The sequence below is a fragment of the Urocitellus parryii genome, chromosome 10 (genome assembly GCF_045843805.1).
Source record: "Urocitellus parryii isolate mUroPar1 chromosome 10, mUroPar1.hap1, whole genome shotgun sequence".
Lineage (NCBI taxonomy): Eukaryota > Metazoa > Chordata > Mammalia > Rodentia > Sciuridae > Urocitellus > Urocitellus parryii.
Window position 1 is genome coordinate 15,724,260 of NC_135540.1, and position 20,280 is coordinate 15,744,539.

General features: G+C 40.5%; 1 protein-coding gene across 2 annotated transcripts; it reads left to right on the forward strand.

The window, feature by feature from the left end:
• The first annotated feature begins 3,984 nt into the window (after positions 1-3,984).
• On the forward strand, positions 3,985-20,044 carry Rab33b (RAB33B, member RAS oncogene family). 2 transcript variants are annotated; one of them, XM_026386187.2, is made up of 3 exons: positions 3,985-4,505; positions 4,742-5,009; positions 17,689-20,044. In XM_026386187.2, the coding sequence occupies exons 2-3, from the start codon at positions 4,761-4,763 to the stop codon at positions 18,127-18,129; spliced, it is 690 nt and encodes a 229-aa protein (XP_026241972.1). In that variant the 5' UTR covers positions 3,985-4,505; positions 4,742-4,760; the 3' UTR covers positions 18,130-20,044. The 2 variants fall into 2 exon arrangements, with proteins under 2 accessions (XP_026241972.1, XP_026241971.1); XM_026386186.2 differs by lacking the exon at positions 3,985-4,505 and having other exon boundaries at positions 4,634-5,009.
• The last annotated feature ends 236 nt before the right edge of the window (positions 20,045-20,280 follow it).

A 20,280-nucleotide genomic window follows, 5' to 3' on the forward strand; every position in this document is an offset into this window, starting at 1 on the left:
TTGGTAGATCTTTATTTTATTCATTTATTTATATGTGGTACTGAGAATTGAACCAAGTGTCTCACACATGCTAGGCAAGTGCTTTACCACTAAGCCACAACCCCAGCCTCTCTTTATTTATTTTTTTTATAAAGGATCAAGCTACATCTAGTATCCTTTGGCTGAATTGTGTTTCATTTTTACCTTGGTGGGCTTTTTTTCTTATAGTTGTTAATTTGTAAATAACTTGTAAATTTGCAGTTATGGTTGTGATTTTCTCCGTGACTTGCAATTATTTCTTAGATGGATTTCCTTCACCCACCTTAGAAGATATATATATATATATATATATATATATATATATATATACATACATACATACATACACACACACATATATATATATGTATATATAAAACTGGTATTAGAAAGTGTTATTACTTGGCAATGGCATTGATGTTCTTCTGTGGAGCTTAATTTTAAAAATTAGTTTTCACAACTGTTTCATGGACAAACAAGTGTCTTCATCTGCAAGTTATAGTTTAATAATTTGTTAAATCTCATTGTTATTTAAGTCCTTTTGAATTTTGTCTATTGCTTGTCTACTGAGGTTTCAAATACAGAAATATTAAATAATGAAACATTTTAAAGGTAGAAATAAAAATGAGATAAGAGGAGCAAACAACAGGGGCCATCACAATAGAATTCTGTACATACATGAAATACTTGCAAGGCCTCCTTATCGAGAGTTTGGGTTTGTGAGGAATGCCTCTACCACAGGAACAGGCATCTCTAGCACATAGTCCTCTTCAGGAGGTCTATCATCCAAACTCCTAGTCTGCCTACAGGTGAGCAGAACCATTTACAACCCTTCTTACTGCACACTTCTTCACCTATCTAGAATTCTTCAAGTCCAGGCCAAGCATCTCTAGAATAGAATTTAACACTTTGTTCTGATATTCACTAGTGGTTTAACTTGCTTCTGCAGTTAGATTATAAATTCCTCATGAACTAAAATCACATTTTATTTTGCATCTTTCCCCTTCCCCAATTACTAGCATAATATTGAGTATACAGTTCAAATTGCACTACCTCTACAATGACCCTTATGAAGCCAGGTCTTAAAGAATTCTGTGCAAGGCACAGTGGCACATGCCTGTAATCCCAGCAGCTTGGGAGACTTAAGGCAAAGCCAGCCTCAGCAATTTAGCAAGGCTGTAAGCAACTAAGTGACACCCTATTTCTAAATAAAATACAAAATAGGGCAGGGGATGTGACTCAGTGGTCAAGTGCCCCTGAATTCAATCCCTGGTACAAAAAAAAAAAAAAGTTCTAAAACTTTGTGAGCTCACCTATAAAGTGAAAGTATTCACTGTTTAGGTGGTAAAATTAAAGCTCTTCCATGATGTTTAGGCTATTAAACATAGTGATATGCTCTGGGTAACAGAATTCTGTTTTTAAGGGAGAACCCTTACTATCACCTGGTATGGATAAGAATTCAGAATTGTAAGATGAGATCTTATGTAGGCCAGTGGCTCAGAAGTGGGAATCTGTGTACCCCTGAGAATTTGGCATTAGAGAGGAGAGTTGGGTTGTTATAGCTAGCGGTGGGATGTTACTGGTATTTCGTCAAAGAAGTTAATACACACCCTACAATGCAAAGGAAAGAATCTACAACAAGGCTTAAAATGTCAATTCCATCAATACTGAAAAACTCTTAGGTAGACATTCAAGGGACTTTTCCGTTGTACTGTGTAGACTGGAACTGAGAGAGTTGTCTAAAAGTTATTGCTGGGTGAGACCATTTAAAAAATGGTCTCTATCACAGGGAGGTGGGCATCTCTAGAAAAGAAAAGCTGAAATTGAGTTGCCCTGTTTTGATTGTAAGATTATCCTTATGTTATTCTATGTTTTAAATATATAATATTCTTCTATTAGAAAAGTACACACTCACTTTACCTTAAACCATTTATAATGTTCTAGTTTAAGCCATACCAAACTTAATTTCTCCCCAGCTGTGTAACAAGGTATTAAATAAAGTGTTTTATATAAGACTCCAAGGACAAAATGAGCTCTCAGAAATTAGGAAAACATAACCCATCCACTCTTCCCAATATTAGAATCTCCTCAAGGATCAATTCTGGAGCCTCTGGGGTTAATCAAGATAGCATACACTGTAATCACATTGCATTATCCTAACGTCGAGTGTCAACAATAATTTTTCAGTCTAAACAGTGCTTAACTGTGTATAATTGATAAAGGGGTCAAACTGAATTTATAGACAAGAAATTTCCCACTTAACTCATTTGTCATTTGCTAAATAACAATGAACTTCCAGTCAGTAAAATCTACTTAGTAAGACACAGCATATAATAATGAACCTTATCAAAGATGTATTCAAAGGCTAAATGAGCAATATTAAAACGTATTAAGAGTTTATAAGAATAAAGAGGAGAATGTTCAACTTGAAATAATGAGTGAGAAATGCACAGAGATGGATGTGAAGAATAAATAGGATTTGGAAAAATATAAAGAAAATCTTTACATTTTTTTTCTATTTAGACAACTTTTATTAAGAAGAAATTCAACCATAAACAACCAAGACTAGTATAATGACTCTTCATATACCCATTATCCAGGGTCAGTCATCGTTGACTCTTCACTCTGGTGAATGCCTACTCTTTCATCAAGTATCTATCTGAACATCACTTCCTTGGAGAAACTTCCTACCTGCCCATCTTACAGGTCTTCTTTGTTGCTGTTACCCTCCATCTCCTCTTCCCTGTCTTCTTAACAAAACACTTAACATCATCATTTGTTTCATCCATATAGCCACCGTGTTCAGTCTCCCCAGGGCTGTTTTGAAGAAAATCCCACAAGGCACATCATTTCACATCTGTGAAACTTTCTATGTATTTCCAGATAAATATGTGTGTATCACCAAACTTCTCTAATAAAAGTGTTTTTTAAATGTAAGCATAATCATGGAAAGGATTTTGTTACAGTTCAGCAGGAGCTAAATTGAAAGAATACAAAAAAGAAAGAAGAGAGGTGGTCTTGGGGTGCAAGGATGTTAATAAATCATCCTTCGAAATTCCCTGATTATTCACAGCTTTGAGTTCAACTTAAATCTTTAGTTTCCCTCCTTTGACAGGAATAGAATAGGGGGATAATATATTCCAAGGTCCTCTAATAGTTGTTTCTGGATGAATTTTTTTGGGGGGTTGGTGCTGAAGATTGAACGCTCGGGTGCTTTACCACTGAGCTACATCCTCAGTCTTTTGAGACAGGGTCTGGCTAAATTGCTCAGGCTGGCCTGGAACTTGATACTCCTGCTTCAGTCTCCAAAGTCGCTGGGATACAGGTGTGCATCACCACACCTGGTTAGAGGATTAATCTTCCTGGAAGTAACCTTAGAGACAAACAATTTCGATATTCCAGCCCATATTCTAGTTTCTGTAGCAGGAAAGTAGGTAAGCACAATTGCCTTATTTGTTAAACGAGGTGAGTAAACTTTTTTTTCTGGTTAACATAACGTGGTATATTAGTGATTGCATTTTTTTCTTCAGCAACAGAAATTATATTAAGGCTTTTGTAAATTTCTGGCAACTCTAGGTATGTTTAGATCCTACCACTCTGATTACGTTTTCATTTCATCTGATGGAATAAGCAGCTTATCTCCTTTCCTACAATTCTAGAGTTCTGCTGTCCTCCTTTTCATAGTCCTTGACTTTTAACGACATCACCATCTGCTCAAAACAGAAAGTAAAATAGTTTTGTTATTGCAAAACAAGGCAGCACTCTTAACAAAAAGCGGTCTGTCTGCCCTTTGGGACCTTTTGTACGACAACGTATAGTAGGTCTCCTCCGAAGAATTCTAGGCCATTCCTTAAGGCTGCCGGTCTCACCTATTAACACCCTCCGGTGGCAGCCGACCCGGGTGCGCTGGTATTTAACCACTACATCATCGCCGCCCAGACGCTAACACACAACTGGGGCACAATGGGTTTTATTTTCACCAGACAGGCTGGGGTCACAGGCCCCCGAGTGGCCCTCAGGTGACTTGCTCCACCTTTGGACCTGGGATACTGGCCGACAGGGCCCTGGGCGCCAGGATCCCCGGATACCTGCACGTGGCCGTGGGACGAAGCCTCGGGCCCTGGGCGCCAGCCCCCGCCGGCTCACTGACAAGAAGGCGCCCGCGAGACCGAGGGCGGCCCGAGCTGCAAGCCACGGAGCCCGCCGCCCGCAGAGCCCGCCGACGTCCTCCCCGTCGCTGGGCAGGCGCACGCCCCCGCCAAGGCGGCTCCGGGCCCTCTCGCGAGAGAGCCCGGCGGCACCTCCTTCCTCTCGGCGGTCCCCTCCTCCCCGCCCCGGAGGACTCGCGCGGTTTCCTCCGGAGGGCGGCAACCTCGGACGTGGCGGGTGCGGGGCCGGAGGCGCTGTGCTCTGCCGTCCTCAAGCAGAAGGCCTGCCCCGCTCCAGCCCCGCGCTCCCTGGGCCTGACGGGCTGCGGCGCGAGCGCGGTAGGGGCGGAGCCACGCGCTGCGGGCGCCTGCGCGGGCGGGGCGGCGGCGGCGGCGGCGGGCGCCACACCTGTGCGAGGCGGGGCGGGAGGTGCGCACGCGCGCTGCGCGGCCGGCGGCGGCGGCGGCAGCGGCGGCGGCACCCGGGACGTTGCGCAGTCGGGGTAGAGGGCTGGGCGCGCTCGTGGCGGTGGCGTAATCCTCCCCCTCTCTGCGTCTCCTCTCCTCCGCCTCAGTTGGGGGCGGGTCGGGAGAATGGCTTCGGAGATGGAGTCGTCGCTCGAGGCAAGCTTCTCCTCCAGCTGCACGGTGTCCGGGGGCTCGGGGTGCCTGCCTCCGGCCCGCTCCCGCATCTTCAAGATCATCGTGATCGGCGACTCCAATGTGGGCAAGACGTGCCTGACCTACCGCTTCTGCGCCGGCCGCTTCCCCGACCGCACCGAGGCCACCATCGGGGTGGATTTCCGAGAGCGAGCGGTGGAGATTGATGGGGAGCGCATCAAGGTGAGCGGATGGGGGACTGTCAGGGAGAAGGACGCCCCGCGTGACAAGTGTCCCAACCCCTCCGTGGGCTGATTTCGGGCCCTCTGTAGAATTTTTTTTTTTTTTTTTTTTTACGCTGGAGTAGAGATTGGAAGAATTTATATACAGCAAAATTCTAAGGAGTGTTCCTCTAACTTTGATGTGCATGCGATTTGCCTGGGAATCTTGTTTTTTAAAAAATGCACATTCTGATTTGATAAGCCCCCCAAATGACGCAGATGCGGCGAGCCCGTGGACCACTCTCTGAGTATCAAGAATGTAGAGAGTATTTACTGACTTATTGGCTGTGTCTCATATGCTGGGTGGGAGTCAGTGAAATACGACCGAAGGAAAAGCAGTGAAATTTATCAAGCAGAGGAAATAACGTTAGTTATTGAGCATTCATTCAGGCACTGCCCAAAGTATTGTGGAAGTAAAGCCTGTTGCCTTTGAGGAAGTACTTAGGTAATTCCATAGTTTTGCTACAGGAGTTTCTGTATGACATTGATTTGTTTGGAATAATCCATTTTCCCACAAAAAAACATTCTGTGTATGAAAATTCCTATTTGGGTGCCAAAGGGTATCTTTTTTTTTTTTTTTTTTTTTTTTGACATTGCTGAAGATGGAACCCAGGGCTTGGTGCTACATCTCCAGCACTTTTTATAGAGAGAGTGTTACCCTAAGTTGTCCAGGCCAGCCTGAACTTGTGATCCTTCTGCCTCAGCCTGCCAGGTAGCTGGGATTGATTAGAGACCTGTGCCACTGTGCCCTGCTGGAAACCGCATCTCAATACCAGCCCAGATCCTCTCTCAATTCTTTTTTACCTTGAAGTCGTTACTGGTGGCTCCTGATACTGGGTCACTGAGTAATATTAGAGATGGTATTAGGTCTGAGGAGGGCTAGGGTCCTGAGGGGTTGGAATGAGGGCACTGGTGCCTGAGGATCAATGACAAGGCTGAGACCTCCTGACGGTATACACCTTAGACACACTTCCTTTCAAACGCCCATTAAATACCACTTAATATCTCTCCTTAGGACATAGGGAGCACAGGAACTGCCCTGCCTTCCTTACTCTATAGATTTTACTTTCTGCTTTAAATTGGTGGTCATCTTTACCTCAGGCCAGTTGGAGATGGGTAGGAACAGGCTTTCTTGGGTCATCTTGCCCTTATATCCTTGAGGCAGGCACAATTGGTTTTTCAGTTCCCTAATTACTGCCCTATCCCACCCGCAAAGGGCTTTTACTGTTAATAATAGTAAAGGAGAAATAGGCTGAGGTAAAAGAAATCAACCTTTCTGTAGCCCCCTTTGCTTTTTTTTTGTTTTTTGTTTTTGTTTGTTTGTTTTGTTTAAACCAGGGATTAAACCCAGGGGTGCTCAACCACTGAGCCACATCCCTAGCCCTTTAATTTTTTTTTTTTTTTTTTTAATTTTGAGACAGAGTCTCACTAAGTTGCTTAGAGCCTCGCTAAGTTGCTGAGGCTGGCTTTGAACTTGCGATACTTCTATCTCAGTCTTGGAGCAGCTGGGATTACAGGCGTGTGCTATTACCCCTGGCTCTCTTTTGCTTTTTAATTGTACATTAATTTTTTATTATCCAGTAGTACTTGCCTAGTATGCATGAAGCCCTGGGTTTAATTCCCAGCACTGTTAAAAAAAAAAAAAAAAAAGAAAAAGAAAAAGAAAAACAAAGTGAACATTGTAGAGGAAAACAGAATAAGGAGAGACTAATCATTTACCAAAATTAGAGTAAGCTCAGAAGCCTGTGGGGAAGAAAATGTGGCTTCTGAAGTTTGAGAGTTTATAGTGGGAGTAACAGGAGTTCTTGGAGAAAGTTCTCAGGCTTTGGAGCCCAATCAACCTGGGTTCAAATATGAACCTATGAAAGGTTAAGAACTAGGCATGGTGGCATACACTTGTAATCCTAGTGATTTGGGAGGCTGAGACAGGAGGATCACACATTTGAGGCCAGTCTTAGCAAATTAATGAGGGCCTCAGCAACTTATGAAACCCTGTCTCATAATAAAAAATAAAAAGGGATGGGAATGTAGCTTGTGGTAAAATACCCCTGATTTAAATCCCCAGTACCAAAAAAAATAAAAAGAAAGAAAGTATGGTTTGAGTATGTTCCCCAGACCCCCAGATTCATGTGTTGGAAACTTAATCTCCAAATTCATATGTTAGCATATGTGAGTATGGGTCCTTTGGGAAGCGATTGGGTGATGAAGGCTCTGTCCTCATGATGGGTCAATATGTTCATGGATTCATGGGTTATCATGGAGTGGCTTTGTTGTAAAAGCAGGCTTGTTCTGCCTCAACCATGCATGCCCTCCACCTTGTTGTAATTCAGTGAAAGACCCCCATCAGATCTGGGCTCCGTGTGTGTACATCCCAGCCTCCAGAAGTACTAGCTGTATAAACCTCTATACTTTAGAAATTACTCAGTCTCAGGATTCTTTAGAAAAGCAACACATAGTGGACTAAGATAGACTATGTGTTCTTTGTAGAGTGATCAACTGCCTGAGACTGTACAGGTTTTAAAATTAGGAACCCCTAAGGCACACTGGGATAGTTGGTCACCCTGGTCCTTGAGCAGATTCCTTAACTTCTCAGAATCTGAAAAATTAGGATCGTAATACTTTATCAGACTGATAGGAGGATTAAATGAGAGCATATATGAAGTACCAGGTTCATAGTTGATGTCTGTAGATAGACTGCCTTTCCTGATGTCTTGAACATTACTTTTTGTGCTTGTTACCATTAGGGTTGGAGTTAGGGTTAGTGCCCAAAGAAGAAAACTAGAGGTAGAGGAGGGCACGAGTAGAGAGCTGAAGGGGAGAGAAATTCTCCCAAAAGTTGGACTGGAAAATTGCTCACAGATGAGTCAGGTGCAGATTTTAAGAGTTATTAATACCAAAAAACTACACAGTATGTCCAGTGTATAAAGTTGTTGAATACTTAACTACAGGGCCGAGGACTGGCAGGGATCTGTAGGCCAGACCCACGGGCAGGATGGAGCTGAGAACTTTGTTTTGTGTGTTGGTTCTTTTTGTTTTGTTTGTTTTGTGTGTTGGTGTCTTGCCTTCATCTGTAAGACTTAAGGGTTTTGTTTTGTTTTATTTTTACTGGGGATTGAACTTAGGGGTACTTTACCACTGAGCTACATCCTCAATTCTTTTTATGTTTTATTTTGAAACAGGGTATCACTAAGTTGCTTAGGGCCTCCCTAATTTTCTGAGGCTGTCCTCAGACTTGGGATCTGCCTGCCTCAGTCTCCTAAGTAGCTGGGATTGCAGGCATGTGCCACTGTGCCCAGCAAGACTTGAGATTTTATGGGTGAAAAGATTACAGAAATATTCTGAGGCTTCTGTAGTAGAAAAAGATGGCAGCTATGTTGGAAAGAACAAAACTTTTTTAGTGCCTATTTTGTTTTATATATATATTTTAAATATACACTTAATGTGCCATATTCTTCTCCATTTTTTTAAAACAATACCTTTATTTTATTTATTTATTTTTATGTGGTGCTGAGGATTGAACCCAGGACCTCACATGTGCTAGAGGAGCACTCTACCACTGAGCCATAATGCCAGCCCCTAATATATATATTTTTTAGTTATAGGTGGAGACAATACCCTTATTTTATTTATTTCTATGTGGTGCTGAGGATTGAACCCAGGGCCTCACACATGCTAGGTGAGCGCTCTACTGTTGAGCACAACCCTAGCCCACTAGTGCCTTTTTTTTTTTTAACTGAAAATTGATAGAGAAAATCTTTATCCCATTTACTGCTGCTTCCCTGGTTTTGCTAACCTGTGAATCATAAGCGCTGATGAAATATTCATGTCATGTTCATGTCTCCTTGGAATATCGTACGCCGGATCTAACTGGCATTTCTTAAAATTTTTTGGTCTTAAGCTGGAGAATTCTATACTACTTTACTAATACAATGACATTCCAGATATTTTTTTTGTCTGGTTAAAGTGAGATATTGTGTTAAAATGTTTTCATAATTGTGGACTGGAAAATTTTTCAGAGCCCATGATTTAAAGCAGTGCCCTTTCAGTTTAAATGCTTCATGAAATGAAAGTTTGTATTCACTAAGCTAATTCTAGGCACTATGTATATATAATTGAAAGTAGAAAGTCTTGTTTGCAGAATTTTGGGAGTTGAATAGAATTTATAGAAGTAATCCCTTAAATAAAGATGCATTTGACTTTTAAATCGAATCTCCCAACTGTAAGCCATATGCTCCTTCCCTACATTTGTCGCCATCCGGACTAGCAATATTTCTTTCTCTTATCTATGGCAGACACATTATAAAAAGCCTCGTGCTTTTAGATTTAATTAATCCTCCCATTTGGGGTCAGTAGCTCCTGCTTGAACATTTCAATAGCTTCCTTATTTGTAAAAGTAGGAAAGAAATTTTGCCATGTTAAATACAAGATGTTAATATTAACTTAAGGGGAAAAACCAGGCTCCTCTGCCCCTGTTAGTGAATCAAATATTTGATGAGTAATAGTTAGCCAAAAAAAAAAGACATTTTGTTAAATATAAAGAATTACAAACTATTGCAAGGGTTCCTGAACTGTGCTTAGGGGCAAAAATGGTCTGCTGCTGGTTTTTATGTGGCCTGTAATCTAAGAAAGATTTTCAAATTTTATTACTCTTTTTTTTAGTTCTGGGGGTCGAACACAAGGCCTCAAGCATGCTACACAGTGCTTTACCATTGAGCCACACCCCTAGTCTGATGTTTAGATATCTGGCTGGGAAAGACAATAAGATTTCCTGACAAATCAAACTTATGAAACTCAGAGTTCACCCAGTTCATGCTCTTCTTCCTGAGGCCTAGCCCCTCTCCTTTGCTTTCTAAATCCAATTGGTCATCTAGCTGCATAATTTCTCCTGCTTCAAAATCCTAGCTCAAGTGTTTTTTCCAGATCTCTGAACTGTCACAGCAAGCCAGATGAGCTCCCACACCTACTCTTCAACTTCTATTTTGTTCATTGTTGCCTAAAATGCCAGACTAGTGGGATCCAGGGAGATAAATTTTCCCCGCCTTATGTTATAAAATTCCAATTATTAAAATAGCACAAGCCTTCCTTCATTGCTATTGTTGTTGTTTTGTTTTTTGAAACAGGATCTTGGTAAATTGCCCAGGCTGGCCTTGAACTTGAGATCCTCCTGCTCAGTCTCCCCTGCAGCCTGGATTACAGGTGGACGCCACAGTGGCGCCTGGCTTCCACGCTGCTTTTCTAACATTATTTCCCACTTATTTCCTTCACATATCCTATGGTCGAGCAAACGATATATTGGACCCTGTTTCTTCTTTCCCCCACTCTCTGCTTGGAATATCCCCCTTCCCATATTGACCACATGTCATTCTTTACTCAAGTCTGTGATCTCCATCAAGGACTCCCTCCACTCTTCTCAAGTGCACTCCCTGTAGACCCTGTAAGTGACCTCCATCTCACTGTTATATGTGTGTCACGCTCCCTTGCTACGTTAGATTTGAGGTGGGATCCATGTCTAGTTATCCCATGGACTCCGTGTCTAGCCTCATACCTAAACCACGTAGTAGGTAGGTACCCTGGATAAGTGTTGAGTGTATAGAGACAGGAGACCCATTGGCAGTCTGCTCTGGAAATGCAGAGTTGAACTGATAAGAGAAGCTCATGAAAAGACAGAGCTAAATTAAAAAAAAAAAAAAAAAGGTAGTTTGAAGATGAAGCTCAAGGTTTAACTAGCTGGCTTTTGGTGATGACTCAGCAATGAGGTTGAGTCTGGGTGACTGGAAGTGGCACAATTAGAGACTAAGGGCGTTTTCTGGAACTTTGAATTTTATAAGCCCCTGTTTTATTTTTATTTTTATTTTTAGTTGTAGTTGGACACAGTACCTATTTATTTATTGTTTTATGTGGTGCTGAGGATTGAACCCAGGGCCCCAAATGTGCTAGGTGAATGCTCTACCACTGAGCCACTACCCCAGCCTAAGCCCCTGTCTTAGCCAGGAGTTTGGTGGCATATTCAAGTGAAAATGTCTGATTGGTTGCTAGGACCATGGGGTTGGAGCATAGGGAGATCGTTATGGATATGAAGGTGAAGTGTGGAGCAAAGATAAGAACAAAATGCCTGATGTAGCTATAGAGAATAGAAGTTTGAAGTCAACTTGTACCTTAAAAGAATTAAGTTAAGACTTGGAGGGCTGAGGCAGGAGGATCACAAGTTCAACTTAGCAAGGCCCTAAGCAACTCAGTAAGATCCTATCACTAATAAAATATAAAAAAGTGCTGGAGATAATGCAGTGCCCCTGGGATAATCCCTGGGTACCAAAAAAAAAAAAAAAAAAAAAAAGAAAGAAATCAATACTTTATCTCTTAAAATGTGTTGGTGGTTAGAAGACCTAATTGGTCCCTTGGATTCAGTGAACTGGAGTATTAGCAGCTGGGGCACCCTGTGAAGAATCTTAATTTGTGACCCCTTGGTTCACAGACTGGTGGAGAGCTTGGGTGTCATCTGACAGACTGGAAATTGCTGAGGTCTGGTGCTAAAGGCCTGCGTGGTAGCAGAAGTTAGTTTCTCTGTTTGCCTAAACCGGGGCGGTGATGGTGTGGGGTGCAGTGCTACCTAGTCAGGTCTAGGTCACATGCCTAACCTAAGAGCCAGGGGCTCACATGAATTGAAAGCAGGGAAGGGATGGTTCCCCAGGGAGAGTGAGGTGCTTTTAACAGAAGCAGGAATGGACATTAGATTTCCGGAAACATTTTGCACACTGTAGAATCAGGCAGCCCAGGTTTGAATCTTGGCCTTAAGACTTAGTAGTTCTGTGACCTTGGGTGAATCTTTTTTTTTTTAAGTTCTAAATGGACACAATGTCTTTATTTATTTATTTTTATGTGGTGCTCAGGATTGAACCCAGTGCCTCATGCATGAGAGGCAAGTGCTCTACCACTGAGCTGTAACCCCTTGGGTGAATTCTTAATTTGGTAGACCTTGGCTTCCTCTTCTTTGCTTCGAGGTTGGGTAGTTACTCCATGGCACTGAACATAGGAAAGTGATACATGTAAAGGATCTAGCCTAGTCCCTGGAAGGTACCCTGATGTGTGAAGCTCCAGAGAAATAATTAGTAGATTACCAAGGCTCCTTCCATTGTTGGGAGAGACAGTAACTGGTGAGACAGGGAGGAGAAGGATAGTAAAGCTTCTCTTCCCAACTGGGTGTGGCACACACCTGTTATCCCAGCCAGGCAGGAAGATCGAAAGTTCAAGGCCAGCCTGGACAATGTATTGAGACCCTGTTTCAAAATACAAAAAAGTTTTAGTAAGGGCTGGTTGTGCAGCTCAGTGGTAGAGCACTTGCCTAGCAAGTGGGTTGCCTCCCCAGTCCTGAGGGGGGGTGAAAAAGACTTCTTTGCTCAAACGTGGGGGGAATGGACCCATAATGTTAGCCCTGGTTTTAAGATTAAACAGCCTCTGAAAGCCAAGTGACGCATCAGCTGAAGTTTTTTGTCATACTTGTCTTTCCTCAAAGTCTTGGTAGATTGGAATGCATAGGGTTTCCAGCAGGACCCATGGTAGAGGTGCGAACTACTGCATCGGTATCCCAAATTAAAGGGTTTCTGTGGGTGAAAATTCTTAAGTTTGAGTTTGTTTTTATAAAAGAAATGTGTGCTCAGAAAGGTAGAATTAAAAGGGGGAGTTGCCTCAAAGACAGCCATTGTTAGTGTTTGGGTATATATTTTCTTTTTATCTGCTTTTTGTTTGTTTTTAACCTGAGTATACTTTTGTGTGCATCGTGCTGGGGTGGAACCCAGGTCCTCGTGCATGCCAGCCAAGCGCTGTACCACTGAGCTCCATCCCAGCCCCTGTGAGTATACTTAAAACCTTGCGAATTGTCCTTTATTATTTGAGTGAATTTTGAATACCCAAACAACGGGAAATGTTATTTAAAGAGAAAACTCAGCTCCAGTTTATTTGGATAGCTTTTATGTGATCATTAGATTTGTTATCAAAATCACAATGTCCTTCTAAATGCTAAAGAAAGAGCTTGAAGTTTCTTTTTTCATTAAAACTTGAGATATAATTAACATACCACAAAATTCTCCTTTTTAGTGGGGGCACACACCTATAATCCCAGCTACTTTGGAAGCTGAGGCAAGAGGATCACAAGTTCAAGTCTAGTCTGGGCAACTGAGTGGAGGCCCTATCTCAAAACAAAAAGGGTTGTTGATGTAGCTCATGGGTAGAACACCTGTGGGTTCAATCCTTTGTACCAAAAAAAAAAAAAAAAATACCTAGTACTTTAAAAATATGCAGTTTTTAGTGTATGGTGTTTTTAGTGTATTTACAAGGCTACAACCATCTCAGTGTCTAATTTCAGAACATTTCACTGGAGAAAGAAGTCTTATTCCATTAATAGTCCTTCCCTATCCCTTTTCCCTCACACTCTGGCAACCATAAATCTGCTTGACCCCAGAAGTTTGCCTAGACTGGACATTTCATGTAGACAGAATCTTAGAATCTGTGGCCTTCTATGTCTAGCCTCTTCCCCTTGAAAGTCTTCTAGATTCACCCATGCTGCACGTGTACCAGTACTTTATTTCTGTTAATGACCAGGTAAGGTTCTGCAGCGTGGTCACACCGCATTTTGTTCCTTCATCAGTTGGTGGGTATTTGGATTATTTCTGCCTCTTGATAAATATGAATAATGCTGCTGGGAACATTTCTGTTCACATTTTTATGTGAACCATTTCTCTTGGGTGTAAACTTGGAAGTAGGATTGTTGGATCATATGTTAAGTCTCTGTTTAGCCTTTTTCCTCCTGATTTATTGGGGTGAAATTCAAATAACTTAAAAGAAACTATTTTCAGGTGAACAATTCAGTGACATTTAGAATATACACGATGTGCAGGCACCACCTCTGTAGAGTGACAGAATTATTTCCCTTCCTCCAAAGAGAAACAGTAGATGGTCTCTCTCCTTCCCCAGCCCAGACAACCACCCATCTGTGCTCTGTCTTCCTGAATCTATATATTATATATAGTTCACATAAACTGAATCCTACAGAACATATCTTGTGTTTTCACTTAGCCTTCTTGGGAGTTCGTTCTCATTATGGCATGTGTCAGTACTACTCCTTTTTGTGGCTGGATAACAAGCTGTTTTACTCTAGTGAGGATCTGCCAAACTGCTTTCCAAAATGGCTGTGCTATTATATGTCCTCCTCATCAAAGTGTGAAAATTCTGCTTTTTCTACATTATTGTCAACATTGGTGATTGTCTTTTTGATTATGTCCCTCCTAGTACATGTAGAGTGGTATTTAATTGTGATTTTAATTTCTGAAGTTTTAGACTGTTTTGGGTGCTGGGAATTGAACCCAGGGCCTCATGCATGCCAGACAAGTGCCCAGTCACTGGGCTGCACCTGCGGTCCCCAGTGTGGTTTTGGTTTGCATATCTCTGATAACTAATGATGTCGAGTGCTTGTTGGCCATTTGCGTTATCTTTGGAGAAACATCTCGATTCTTAAATTTTTATTTATGTATCTTTTATCACTGAGGTGTGAGCTACTAGACCCTTTTCAGATAGATTTTATTTGCAGATATTTTCTCATATTCTGGGAATTGTCTTCACTTGCTTGATAGTGACTTGAAGCACAAACATTTTTAATTTTGATGAAGTCTGATTTAGCCTTTACTTTGGCGGTTTATGCTTTATTTATCGTATCTAGAAACCAATATCTAGTCCAAGGTTACAAAGATTTACCCCCATGTTTTCTTCTTATACATCTTAAAGATTTAGCTTTTCAATTTAGGTCTTTGATCCATTTTGAGAAAGTTTTTGCATATGCTTAGAAGTAGAGATCCAATCTCATTTTTGATTGTTGTCCCTTGTGTTCAAATAACTATTCTCCCCTAACTGCCACTGAATTGTTTTGAGACTCTTGTTGAAAATCAGTTGGCCAAAGAAAAGTCTGACTTCTATAGTTTGAAACATGTTTAATTGTACATAGAGTGTTTTTTTTAAAAAAATTTTTTCAATGATCAGTTAGTTCAATTTAGGTCATTTACTAGAGTCTTTTTTTTTTTTTTTTTTTTTGAGAGAGAGAAGAGAGAGAGAAGTTTTTGATATTTATTTATTTATTTATTTATTTATTTATTTTTAGTTTTCAGTGGACACAACATCTTTGTTTGTATGTGGTGCTGAGGATCAAACCCGGGCCGCACGCATGCCAGGCGAGCGTGCTACCGCTTGAGCCACATCCCCAGCCCTACATAGAGTGTTTTTATTCTTAGCATGCTAGTTGGGGTGAAAAAAAAAGGTGAATTTTTTTAGAAAAGGAAAGTTGTAGCTGGGTGTGGGGTATGCTCCTGTAATCCCAGCTCCTCTGGAGCCTGAGGGAGGAGGAATGCAAGTTTGAGTCCAGCTTCAGCAACTTAGTGGGACTGTTGCAGAATTAAATAAAAAGGCTTCGATTGTAGCTTGCAGGTAGAGCATTTGCCTAGCGAGTGCAAGGCCATGAAAGGAGGGAGAGAAGGAGGGAGGGAAGGAAGGAAAGTAAATGAATTATATATATTTTTAGTTGTTGATAGACCTTTATTTTATTTATTTATATGTGGTGCTGAGAATTGAACCCAGTGCCTCACACATGCTAGGCAAGTGCCCTACCACTGAGCCCCAGCCCTAGCCCCATAAGTTGTATTTTTAAAGAATTATACATTTGTTTTATTGGCTCTCTGCAAAGTCATGTAGCTAGTATTTAGTATTCATTTGTAAGGTCTGGAACTAGCTTTCCTTTTATCATTGAGGGCACTAAGGCCTAAAAGTGTAGCCATAACCTACAGGTTGGTCTAGGTATTGAGTAAATATTTGTTGATGTTAGTTGTTAGTGTGCTTTGTAAACAGCTAATGATTTATGTGACACTGAGTCTTTATGACCCATCTGTTAATTATGTTGTTCATATCACAAAATGTGTATTTTATGATGATTCACTTTGAGACACGGTCTTGTGCAGTACTGAAGAAAACTTTGTGCTTTCTGATTTATGTGAGTGTGAGGAGCATAGGTTTCAAGTGGTATATAGGAAGTAATACTTGGATGGTATTCAGCCACATGGAAGAGAAATTCAGCTGTGCAGTTTATCCATATGAGGTCTTGCTTTTGTCATGTACTCAGGATACCAGAGGTCCATCTGATGGCACCCGCCAGCTGGGAGTTAGCTTTATGCTTCTGCTGTGCCTTTCTTGTGGGTCTGGCTTCATGGCATAGGATGGCTGCTGTATCTCCAGGCATTGTATCCCATGCCAGGCAGAAAGGGAAAGGGTAAGAGAGGAGCAGGAGACGGTGCTAAATGCTCTTTCTTCTTCTTCTTCTTCTTCTTCTTCTTTTTTTTTTTTTTGGCAGGGGGTAAAATGGGGTTTGAACCCAGGGACACTTAACTACTCAGCCACATCCCCAGCCCTTTTATTTTTTTTATTTTTAGACAGGGTCTCACTAATTTGCTGAGGCTGGCCTCAAGCTTGAGATTCCCTGCCTCAACCTCCCAAGTTGCTGCAATTACAGGTGTGCACCACCATGCATGGCCCAAATTCCCCCCCCCCCCTTTTTTTTTAATCATAAAAGCAGTAGTTTTCCTGGAAACCCATAATGAGAGGACTATCTTCAAATTGGCTAGAATTATATCACCCCCACCTCCCAGTGCTAGGAGAACACAGGAAATCAAGATTGTATAGTATCTTTTGTTTTTGCCTGGAACAAAAGTAAAAGGACTTACCATTCATACCAGCGGGCAAATTCTGAGGAGTTCATACCTTCTAATCTACATTTTGGCCATGTACGGTGTCCCCTCAGGTGGTTTCCTTCTATTTCCACATCACTGTGTGAGAAATTACTAGTTCAGGCTTTCAGCGCTTACTCTGTCTAGATGTCATGCAAATCTTTCAGTATAAAGTTATCTAAGTAAATCTGCATGACAGGTACCCTCGGCATTTAACTTTGTTTTATTCATTGTTTCACTTTGTTTTATTCATTGTTTCACGTGAATCATGATATGGCTTACATTTGGCCATGGACATCATTGCCCTGGATCCCTTCCGTGTTCCCACTAGGAGATACTGAGATAGTTTTGTTGAAAGAAATGTTTAGAATTAGATAATTAGATAATTTGAGTGTTTAGCACTTTAAAATTTTCAAGTGACCCATACCTTACAGAATGTGTATGTGTGTTGGTTTGAGGGTTGGACCTCTTATCACCATGTTTCTTAAGTCTAAATATTTTAAGTTAGACTAGGAAAGGTACAGAGGAGCATACAATAACCAAATTTATAGGAGTTAAATGTTTGTTAAAACCCAATATATTTTTCTCTTAACATTTTAAAATAAATTTTTGAGGTATGATTCTTATCAGAGCAAATTTGATGTAATGAAATTTAGAAAATGCCAAATGGAAATATTTGTCCTGCCACTTGTACTGGGATTTAATTGTGGGGTACTCTGCTAGTGTCGTGCAATCTGGATCCCAGAGGCCACACTGGATGGCTCCAGAAGAGAGCAGTCAGGCATCGCGAATTGGGTGTTCCCAGAGACCACGCATTAATGAGGACATTTCTTGACAGACTTTCTGTTTTTCTTTTTCTTTCTTTTTTTTTTTTTCCATTTTAAGATCCAGTTGTGGGACACGGCAGGACAAGAGCGGTTCAGGAAGAGCATGGTACAGCACTACTACAGAAATGTGCACGCTGTCGTCTTCGTGTATGACATGACCAACATGGCTAGTTTTCACAGCCTGCCATCTTGGATCGAGGAATGCAAACAGCATTTGCTGGCAAATGATATACCACGGATTCTCGTTGGAAATAAATGTGACTTGAGAAGTGCCATTCAGGTACCCACAGACTTGGCACAGAAATTTGCTGACACACACAGTATGCCTTTGTTTGAAACCTCTGCTAAAAACCCCAATGATAATGACCATGTGGAAGCTATATTTATGACCTTGGCTCATAAGCTTAAGAGCCACAAACCATTAATGCTTAGTCAACCCCCTGATAACGGAATTATCCTGAAACCTGAAGCAAAGCCTGCAGTGACATGCTGGTGCTAAATAACAGCTTTATTGCACTATCTCATTTTGACTAAAAATGCTTTTGAAGAATGACAGTGATAAGTCTTAAGATTTAATCTCAAATATAATGGATCATCCTGAAACCTCACTGTTATCAGTGTCATGCTTACTTTTGTATTGTGTATCCACTTAGTCAAGTTTGTCACTGTGACAACACAAGGGAAAAGTTGGTTTTGAAGTGAGATTGACAATGAAGCAAGGCTAGGAGGAATACCAGCTCTTCCCATGGAGAGCCCCATGAAGGAGGCCTCCAGGGAGCGATGCTGGAAGTGCCAGTCAGGAACCCTTCCATCCCACGCTCCTGGGACTGAAAAAGAAAATCTGTTCAGGATACACCTCCTGATGTTAAGTCCGGTGTGAGGGCAGATGCTGTGACTTCACAAGGTGCTTTATACTTCATTTTATCATCTTTTAGCAGCAAAAAACGAATTGAAAGCATCTGAGGAGTTGTAACTTTGGGGTGGGGTTTTGGTGACAGGGGTTCCTGGTATTTCTTGCTCCCCGTCACCCTGAGCAACTTCATGACTAAGTGCTGGGTGAACTCAGATTGCGTTTGGATTGTAGCTCCGAGGGCATTGCTCTAATTGATTTGAGTCTGTGTATATTTCTGTAATAGTATTGTATTATCAATTTTTAAAATGTTTGAAACTTATGGTCACAATAAACAGTTCCTCCTCATTGTGAAAAAATAAGTTAGATATCGTCTGTTCCCTCGGTGATGGAAAGAATATTTCAAAATTTTTTGCCCTAAGTATTTTAATTTTGAATTTAAGACTTTGCACATAGAAAAGAGCACGTTTGACTATGAAGCTCTTTACGTAAATGGAATATAAGCCATGGACTGAACTGCAGTGTGCACATAAACTGATTCTGACACTTTGCTGCCCTTGAGAATTTTAGATGAAAGTAAGCCAAAAAGATGATTGTACTTAAAATATTTGCAGAATGTGGAAAACCAATTAAACATGTCCTCTAATCTAGTTTAGGATTTTCTGTTTAATCATTAGGGTGATCCTAACTGGATAATTTAGTTACCAAAAAAAAAAAAAATATCATTCTATAAATAAACTAAATGAAAGTAGTGATTATAATAAATATTCAGCTTTAAGTATTAGGGCTCAAATTGGCTTTATTTGTATTTAAGATTAATTAATCCATTTTTCTTAATCATGCTGGAATTAAAAAATAAAAATCCTTTTACCTTTATCTAAATTAACATTGATTTGTAACTATTTTTATAGTAAAACGACAGCTGGAGTAGTTGTGATGGCTGTAGTAGTTTTTTAAAGAAGGGAATCTGTTGCTTTTCAGAACATTTCCTAAAGTGGGGGAAGAAAATTTATAGACTTTCCAAGCACATTTGTGTTTTTTCAGTACTGTTATTATGATTTTAAAAAGAAGTAATTTAACTTTCTTTTTTGTAAGAAGTTAGTACTAAGTGTCCTTTATACTTCTGTGAAAGGACTTATTTTTTCACTTTAATAATTTATTAATTTTAAAATATTTGTATCATTTGCAACAACTTACATTTTAATTTTTGGTATGTTATCAGTTGAATGGGGATAAAGCTTTTAGATATTCCAAAATATTTATAAAACATCTTATTGACTGTTGAAATCACTTCCAAAATGGTGACTATCTAATAACTAATTATAAATTTTTTTAAGCACAAATCACACATTTTGTAAGTCTGTGAATTTATTTTAACTCTCACTTTTAATTGATATATCAGGTATGTTTTAGAAAAATCTTTGAGAACACCAAAGGAAACTACCCCAGAATCTAATGTAGTTTGTTGTTAACAATGCTTTAATGAAAGTATATTGCTAATAACATATTTCCTCAAGAAATCTAAAGTTGAATAATTTTATTGTAGAAAAGTATGTTACATTTATCCATGAAGTTCAATAAATCATCTTTGTTATGAAGAAATGGTGTTTTGTTTTGTTTACTGGGTTGAATATAAAATTTTTTAAGAATCCCTCTCCCCCACCTCACTTTCCAGATAATATATGTACACAGGTTGAAAATGCCTAATCTGCAAATCCAAAATCCAAAACTTTTTCCATTCAAAAATGTATGGATTTTGGATTAGGGATATTCACCCAGCAGTAAAGTCTATGCAGATAT